The sequence below is a fragment of the Rosa chinensis genome, chromosome 1, assembly GCF_002994745.2.
Source record: "Rosa chinensis cultivar Old Blush chromosome 1, RchiOBHm-V2, whole genome shotgun sequence".
Lineage (NCBI taxonomy): Eukaryota > Viridiplantae > Streptophyta > Magnoliopsida > Rosales > Rosaceae > Rosa > Rosa chinensis.
In genome coordinates this window covers 28,849,671-28,859,229 of record NC_037088.1, presented here as the reverse complement: position 1 = coordinate 28,859,229, position 9,559 = coordinate 28,849,671, and the positions used below count along the sequence as shown (strand labels likewise).

General features: G+C 37.8%; 1 protein-coding gene across 1 annotated transcript; it reads left to right on the top strand.

Annotated features, from left to right (window-relative positions):
- Positions 1–2,509: 2,509 nt before the first annotated feature.
- On the top strand, positions 2,510–8,439 carry LOC112186306 (non-specific phospholipase C3). The gene is made up of 4 exons (XM_024324668.2): positions 2,510–3,256; positions 5,954–6,363; positions 6,477–6,647; positions 8,005–8,439. The coding sequence occupies exons 1-4, from the start codon at positions 2,622–2,624 to the stop codon at positions 8,337–8,339; spliced, it is 1,551 nt and encodes a 516-aa protein (XP_024180436.1). The 5' UTR covers positions 2,510–2,621; the 3' UTR covers positions 8,340–8,439.
- Positions 8,440–9,559: the final 1,120 nt, after the last annotated feature.

Here is a 9,559-nt window from a genome sequence, read left to right as displayed (position 1 = left end):
CGAGTCAGAATCCAAGCCCTGATGAGCCAAGGAAAACGTACCGGAATAAAAAATAAAAAATAAAAAAAATAAAAATTGGTTGCGGCCTCTACTGGACCACGTACTGTATATGCGAATGAATGTCTTTAAAACAATGGGATGGGGGGAGGCTATTCTTGGGCGGTACCACCACCATGCGTATATTTTTTAGAGTCTTAAATAAGGGATGTCCCATACATCTTCTCTACCGGAAACACAGAACACTAGCTCTAACTGACGAAGGTTCATTACAGACGAAGACAGCTAATTTATACCAGCACACTCTAGCTATCATGTCCAGCCTTTTCAAACAGCACAATTTCACCAAAGGATTCGGGCAAACCTTCAAGCGAGCCATTATAAGAAATGCCACGAAAGTTTCTATTTTCTATTTTTTATTTTTTGAGGTTCTCAATTTAGTCTGCCAAACACTGAAGGAAATTGCAACATCTTATCCTCAACACTTCTAAGTTGACCAAATTCCCCTTAATAAAAACTAAAAGATGACAATGACATTCCCCGGTTTGCCATCGTTTCGACATTAGTTAAACTGGCCTACTCTATATATGCATATACTTCCCTAGGGCAGTCGAATCATGAGGAGATAAATTGACCAAATTTTATACATGGCTCAGTGAGAATTGGGAGAGAAAAAGGTTGTAGGTAATTTGAGTTTATTATTTTTCAAAAATTCTTACCTACACAACTACATATATTAATTTGTTACTCTTGCCACATGCTAAATATGTACCTGCTTATCCTAATACGTTCAGATGAAATAATGGTTATACACTTGCCATACATGCTAAATACGTACTTTATCTAACAAACTCTCAACATATCTTTTCAACATACAAAGATACAAATTGTACATATTTATTACAGTGATTTGATTTAGTTCGATATTTTAACAATTATTAAATTTGGTTAAAAATTTGCATAAGTAATTTACTCATGAAAACTTAAAATTGAACGATTAATATGTATATATGTGATTGAAAAGTAAATCCTACAAGTGACCCCTTAAAATGGTAAAATAAAAAATAAAAAAATTCCCTCATTAGAAAGGCCCTAGCTAATATATATATATATATATATATATATATATATATATATATATATATATATATATATATATATATATAACGTCGGATGTTGAGAGAAGCAAACTCTATAGCGGATGATTTGGCTAATCTTGGTCACTCACGTTGGGATGAGCAAGTTTGGGATAATTGTCTTTCCCTTTGTGTGTTAAGAGCTTTCGTCTTTGACTCATTTGGATCAAGTTGTCCTATAGGATTTTATTTGTAATTTTTTGTTGTAGTCTTTTCATAAACTAACAAAATAATATAAAAAAAAAATCTGGCAAGCCTTGATGATCCATTTCATGCTTAATTTTCAGTTGGTGATAATTTGATAGACTTTGAAATTGCTGAATTGAGGCCATCACATCTTTCTGCCAATTTATATTAGTAGTATTATATACACGCATAGTATATGCTTTTATTCGTTAGCATGACTTGTATACCTGAATCTACAGATCATACACAATATAGATATAGTTAATTTAGAGGCACAAACATGTAGCAGGACAAAAGGGCATTATTCGATAGATCCGAGTCAATCAAATAACTGAATAACTTGTACGCTTCTGCTTACCGTGTTCATCACCTACTTCGAAATTATAAACCAACATCATGAGTCTAATTACTACCCAGATACACACACACACACATATTTTCCAGTTGGATTTCTTTATGCCAACATTCAACCATTACTGTTTCCACTCACACGTAAGTTGTTGATGAGTTTCAACTTTCAACGGCTATTCTTAGTATAGTTAATCCAATAAGAATCTATTTTAACTATGATAAATGGTTTAGTGGATGCACTATGTCTCATCATCAGAACGTTCAAGATGTGGAATCCCCATGTCTTGTGTTTGAATGCTGGCCGAGTTGGTTATTTAGTGTTATTTATTGAATTATAAACTTGACATGTTGGCTATTCAGGCCTCTAGCGGATTAATATCTAAACTTTGGAAGTTTTTGTGATATGGCAAACAATCTGAAAAAAGGGTGACAAAAAAAAGATCAGAGAGTCTATTTTATATTTTGTAGGAATCTTGATCATTCATTCATGGAAGACTTAAGTTAGCAGTTAAAATTTTGATAACTCATGAGTTATTGTTTAAAATTATTCAATAGAAAAGTAACAAAACATGAATAAAAAAAGACGCATATATTACGGTGCATTTCCTCTTCTTCTTCTCCTTCTTCTTCTTCTTCTTCTTTTTTAGAAAACTTGCACAGTGCGATTGTTTATCGACTGTTACACTGACACCATTGTAATAGTACTTCTGTCCTCATTAACTTAATTCTACCATATAGGTTAGAATGGAGAAATGGTACCATATAATTATGGGGTAGTTAGATGGTGAAAATATTTGTTGACAAGTCCAACCAAACCTTCCTGGTCATCATCATCTCTGTCTATAAATTATCACCATTATCAAATACAAAACGTGAACTAAAAAACCTTGCAGAACCAATTTCCCAATACCACAGAACCAAGCTCCAGCATTACCACCACCACCAACAAAAATGGTTTCAGAGTCGAGCAGCAGTACAAGTAGCTGCCCCATCAAAACGGTGGTGGTTTTGGTCCAAGAGAACCGCTCGTTCGACCACATGCTCGGGTGGATGAAGTCCCTAAACCCTGACATCAATGGCGTCACCGGTTCCGAATCCAACCTCATTTCCACCTCCGACCCTAACTCCAAACGTGTCTTCTTCGGCAAGAACTCCGCCTACGTCGACCCTGACCCAGGCCACTCCATCCAAGCTGTCTACGAGCAAGTCTTCGGCGAGCCATGGTCGGAGGCCTCTGAGTCCAAGAACCTCGCCCCAACAATGGAGGGGTTCGCACAAAACGCCGAGACAACGCAGACGGGGTTGGCTGAGACGGTGATGAACGGGTTCAAGCCGGAGAACATTCCAGTGTATAGGGAGCTGGTGAAAGAGTTTGCAGTGTGTGACAGGTGGTTTGCTTCGGTGCCGGCGTCGACGCAGCCGAACCGGCAGTACGTGCACTCGGGGACGTCGCACGGACTTTCAGGGAATGATACGATCTTGCTGATTGAGGGGATGCCGCAGAAGACCATATTTGAGTCCGTGGAGGAAGCTGGTCACTCTTTCGGAATATACTATCAGACCCCTCCTGCCACACTTTTGTACAGGTAATGACCTAATCATATAAATTGTAGTTCATCATTTACTTTGATCGGAGTAATATATTATACGTTTAACTGTGTTCTAACGAACAAAAAATAATTATCATATATTGTAATTGCTCGGACACTTTCGGTTTTAACCATGAGTTGCTTGAAACGCTACTAAAGTACTAAACAGAGATTTGAAAAATGAAATTAATATTGAATATTCTTTTGAACAATATTTATTGTGTATCAGCGAACTTAATTATTGTGATATTCGTGTTAAGTTTGAATTGTGTTGTTCGTACGTAGTGCCTTGCCACCAAAAACTGTAGCTTCTAAATGGATGAAATAGGGGAGTGAAATTTGCACCCCCCTTATTACAATCTGCACCCCCTTCCTAATTTTTTAACATTTTCTGATGCCATCTTACATGTGTTTCCCATATTACCCTCTTCTCCAACCATTTTTCTTCAGTCTCTCTCTCTCTGTCTCTGTGTCTCAAAACTCTCACTCCTCATTCCCTCCCTCCCTCTCTATCTCTTACTCTAGTCTCCGGCGATGGACACCAAACCGAGTCGCTAAAGCTGGCCTGCGACAGAGAGATTCCTGCTCAGCTGCAGAAGACGGACGCTGCCGCGGCGAATCGTTGACCCGAGTGCTCCTACCGGCGACCCGATTCCATCTTCACCATCCGGCCACGACACGACAGCGGACCACCATCAATCGAAGCGTCTCTTCATCGTCGACCTGTTGGTGGTTTCGGATCATCCATGCACTGGCTGTAGAGAGAGAGTCGAAGGCCCGAAGTTCATGATCCTCTGACCGTTTCTGGGCAAGTTCCGGCAACTCCGGCGTCTGGCCCCCCCACGACGGCGCACCGGCACGGTTATCTTCTTCTCAACGTCGCTGTCACACTTCTGGTGGTAGTTCGTTCAATTGTCGACTGTGGAGGACGAATCGACGACAACTGCGAGAATCCTACTCTCAAGAACATCCCTCAAGAATTTCAATCACTTCCTTCATCCTCCTATCCACGATTCCTCATCCTCCTCTCAATTCCTCCGAAGCCTATGCTCCCTCGTTTCCCGACAATTCAATTCCCGCCATGCCAAGAACCCTCATCCTGGGTATTCCAGGAGCATGGTCTCTGCCTCAAGCTACAATCTTGATGAGAATCCGAGCTTGGGTCTCGATACCCGTGTTTCGGCGACCATTATCACCGGCTTTCTCGGTTCCGGAAAGGTGGGGTTTGGTTTCTCTGCTTCTCATTGTCTTTTTTCAATCTGGGTTTTGATCAGTGAGTAAGAGTAAGAGATAGAGAGACTGGGTTTTGATTGGCGATGAATTCAACAGCCACATGGTGGGAATTTAGATAGCAATAACATGTGTTGAAAATTGAAATAGACTTTTCTTTGCTTGAATGTCTGATACTGTTCGTAGTTGCATATATTTAATTAAACCCAGATTTTCAGATCACATATCTTCTGCTACTTCTATCCAAACTCTATCAGTTGCCTATTTTATATATGCCAGAGCCAGAGTACTACTTTTGTGTGAATTAAACTAGAGCTAGAAAACAAAAGAAACAGGTTATGCGGAAGCCCTGCATTAAGAGAGGGGGCACAGAAAAAAGGTGGTCATGACGATCACCGAAAACTCTCCAACAGATTCAAAGACTTTAACCGGAATACCATGCTTGTTTTTGAGTCCCAACACAAAAACACTTTTTGATCTGGTGGTTGTGAAGCTGTGAGTTGTGATTTGATTGTAAGGACAAATCGAATTGAATTCGTAGCCTTTTTGAGTGATCGAGCCTTTTGACTCTTTTGTATTCACTCATCGTCACCCATGTTCTAAGCTCATGTGATGTGATCATCCATGGCGCTTTCACTATAAATTCCCACCGGATTTGGTGTCCATCGCCGGAGACTAGAGTAAGAGATAGAGAGGGAGGGAGGGAGTGAGGAGTGAGGAGTGAGAGTTTTGAGACACAGAGACAGAGAGAGAGACTGAAGAAAAATGGTTGGAGAAGAGGGTAATATGGGAAACACATGTAAGATGGCATCAGAAAATGTTAAAAAATTAGGAAGTGGGTGTAGATTGTAATAAGGGGGGTGCAAATTTCACTCCCCTTTTCACAATGAAGCTTTTCTTTATTTTAATGAAAAAATTTTAGATAGGGCAAATTAACGTGCCACATGGTTGATGTGCCAAACTAATCATGTTTCTTTACTTTTTAATTGTATTATGAAATTACTCATGTTTAATCAAAATGAAATACCCAAAACACTCTCTACATAAACATTAATTGATTAGGCCTGTCGCCACGTAGCATACCCCTACCTCAGAATCACTCTATCTTAATGTAGTTTGTTTTTAGCCCATAATCAATTTCTTTTTAGTTGGAACTCAGAAGTAATTAACATAATGATGAAGCTTATTTTGATTCTTATCAATCATGCACCTCTTTTCTTGTCTCCCAAAGAAGATTGACTATATCAACTAGTGGTGGGGCGTCCATTATTAAAGTCATTATCCTTCATCATGACAAAAATTAAGCATCATACAGTTAATTTGGTTTCTCTTTTCTTTTTCATTTGTATAACAAAGTTTCTATCAGAAAAGAAACCCATGATTTCACTCTAAGATGAAGACTTAAAAGTAGACACCGGTGACCAGTACTCATACCAAGTTCTTAAAATGTAATTGACATTGCAGGAATCTAAGAAAGTTGAAGTATATTGATAACTTCCATCAGTTTGATCTACATTTTAAGAAGCATTGCGAGGAGGGCAAATTACCAAACTATACGGTTGTGGAACAAAGATTCTTCGATCTATTGTCCCTCCCTGCCAACGATGATCACCCGTCTCATGATGTCTCAGAGGGCCAGAAATTCGTAAAGCAAGTGTACGAAGCAATACGATCAAGTCCTCAGTGGAATGAAATGTTGTTCATAATTGTATATGACGAGCATGGCGGATTCTATGATCATGTTCCGACGCCTGTTAAAGATGTTCCTAGTCCTGATGACATCGCTGGTCCTGCGCCCTACAACTTTAAATTCGATCGTCTTGGTGTTAGGGTTCCGGCCTTCCTAATTTCTCCCTGGATTGAGCGTGCAACAGGTAACTATATCTAAGTTAAACTAAGATGCTACATAGTAACTTTATTATGCTGTGGTACTACGAATGGTATGCATAGTAACTTTGTTCTGATTGATTGAAAATTAAAATTGCAGTGTTGCATGGACCTTCGGGGCCATATCCTTCATCAGAGTTTGAGCACTCCTCAATTGCAGCAACTGTTAAGAAGATTTTCAATCTAAAAGAGTTTCTCACAAAACGTGATGCTTGGGCAGGAACCTTTGATGTTATTTTGACTAGAACAACTCCAAGAACTGATTGCCCAGGTGAACATTTATTTGAAACTTAATTTTGATGCCCACCGAATCTTGATATCGACCATATATATGAATATACATGCCAATATATAATTGGTGTTATATCATTGTTTCTTGATACATGTCACTGATTTTTCTTCTCATCCAACACTCGTGATCTTTAAGATTTAGATCTCATAAACCGGGTGTTAACCTTAAACACTATTATAGCAATATGATATATTTCAAAGTTTCAATATTGAACATATATAAATTAACCGATTGTTTAATGATAGAAAAATTGTCAAGTGGTGTATCCGATATAAAGATGATTTAAAAAAAAAAAAAAAAATTTTAGGGTCAAGATCATGGAACACATTGTTTTACATTTCTTTTTAGCTATTAGTTTAAGTGTTTTCAATTGTCTTTATTAATTTCAAATATGATGTGGTAAATGACGTGGAAATAATTTTATTTTCTCAAAATAATAATTTTTTTAATTAAAATAATTTTATAAGGAAAATCAAAATTAGAAGATGAACATAAGTGGGTTGTTGTAAGTTCGACTTACGAAATACTAGTTGTTATATTTATTAGTTGTTGATGTAATAAAAAAATAAAAAAAACTAGAAGATGAATGTGTTCTCCTCTTCGAAAAAATTTGAGGCCTTGCCTCTCTCTCTTCAGTACCATCTTCTCTATTTTGTTGAGTTAATAATTAATTTTTTTCAATGGTACCTTAATTTCATTTCATTTAGGTTTTTACACGATTTGCTAGAAAAAAACCTCTCACTTAAATCATTTTGTCTTACTATTTGTGTTGTAAGAATCCATCCTCCCTCCTTTTATTCCATCATGTTAGTATCAGTAATTGAACTACAAGTCTCATATCTCTCTTCTTCTCGGGTCTTCAATCATTTTCATACCCCTTTTCTTTCTTTTAGGCCATGTCCATATTCTATTATCTGATGGGGGGGGGGGGGGGGGGGGAGCGAGAGAGAGAGAGAGAGAGGCTATGCCTCTTTTTCTTCTCTTTTTGCGTGATGAAGAAGATGACGACATTCACCTTGTAATTTTGATTTTATTTTTCGTATAAAATCATTTTAATTTAAGTGTTTTTTTTTGTTTTTGAAAAAAATAATTGTTTCCGCATCATTTGCTAAATCATACATGAAATTAATCAAGAGCATTGAAAGATCTAATGACTAAAATTTAAAAAGTGTAAAAATATGTGTAAAATAAAGTGTCCCAAGAATTGGACCCTTTTTCATAAGTATTATTTGTATTTGAGGATATATAATATGACATCGGGCGAATAGTGATCCACATGCAAACTTCGAAAGATAGTGGCTTAATTGATGCATGCATTTTAATTTGCTTACTGTAGTTACCTTGCCCGAACCGATGAAACTACGAGAAGCTGGATCTAAAGATGATGCAAAAATCAGTGACTTCCAAGAAGAACTAGTGCAATTGGCTGCAGCACTAAATGGGGATCACAAGAAGGATATATATCCCCACAAATTGGTGGAGAACATGACTGTTTCAGAGGCTCTCAAATATGTGGAAGGTGCGTTTAAAATGTTTCAAGATGAATGCCAGAAAGCCAGGGAAAATGGAACCGACGAATCCCAGATTATTGTCTGCGCAACCTCTCCTACGCCGCAATCAACAAAGTCGTTTGTTCATAAGATGTTCTCTTGTTTGATCTGTGATAATTGAGAATTACTCGATTAAATGTGCTTGGAATTAAGTAGCTTGATAGAAATTTATTTTACACCGTGTTGATTTGATTGTAAAATTTATTGTAGTTAATAATGTTAAAAAGAAAAGGACTATATACTTTACAACTTCTTCCTTAATTCCTTGACGCATGTTTTTTTTTTTTTTTTTAATTTTCTTTTTATCGAAAGACAGACGAGTGAGAGAGAGGAAAAATCTCCCTAATACTCAATTGAATTAATCATTAAAAAAAAAAAGAGAATAACAAGAGAGGAGGACCAAACTGATGCGGCCTTAATGCGGTCGATGTCGGAGAAGTTGGTATGGCCTGGGTTAGAGGCAATCTTACGCAGCCGCGCCTGGAGAATCTGCCTTTGGCTGATCAAAATCTGGGTTTTGTTTGAAGTCCGGTTTGTGATGCTGACGGTGGTGTTGCAGGGAGGCAGAGGGTGCTTGAAGTGGTGGTCGGCTGGGGCACAGATGAAGGGTGCCCAACCTTGGGTGTCCAGATCAAATCGAGCTTCCATGAATTTGGGTTGCTTCTGGGCCCAGTTTAACTTTTTGTTGGGCCAGACGTCTCCATGGGTCTGGATTTGGGACCCAGGAGACCTTCTATCTAGTTGCTGTTTAAGTTTTGCTACTTGTAATATTTTGGATGTGCTGCGTTTACTTTTGGGTAAATTGATCATTGCTACATTCTATGAAGAGTCTTAGTACAATCGCGCTGTGAGTACCACAATTGAGTGCCTTGGCGAGCAGTGTGTTTTAGGCTGGGATGAATTTGGTTTTGATTGGTCTACCAATTCTTTGCATACCCGAATTGCAGATACTGATGATTTTCTCTACAAATTTCAAGGTCATGACAATGGTGCTATTGTTGGTAATTATCTTGAGGTGGCTGGGATTTTATCTTCAGTTTTTGCTAAGTTCTCTATTAGTGCTTCAGAGCAATGTTTTATTGTAAAATGACAAATTGTTGGTGGAGTACACCTTCTGATTTGTTCTCATTTAGCTCTATGGTCAAGTCGAATTTGGCTTTTGTATGCTCCCAATCTCATGTGGGATGTCCTCTTGAGCGATTTCTATCGCTAATTCAATGAATTCTCTTCTTTCAAAAAAAAAAAAAAAAGGAGGACCAAACTGAAACACCTCAAAACAATGAACAATGTAACAAAAATGAATATGAGGAAGATCCAAAAGGTAATATTTTTTTTTTTTGA

Coding starts and splice junctions, on each gene's coding strand:
- LOC112186306 (XM_024324668.2), top strand. CDS start 2,622: ATGGTTTCAGAGTCGAGCAGCAGTACAAGTAGCTGCCCCATCAAAACG. Junction 3,257..5,953: donor CCTGCCACACTTTTGTACAG/GTAATGACCTAA, acceptor TTGACATTGCAG/GAATCTAAGAAAGTTGAAGT. Junction 6,364..6,476: donor CTGGATTGAGCGTGCAACAG/GTAACTATATCT, acceptor TTAAAATTGCAG/TGTTGCATGGACCTTCGGGG.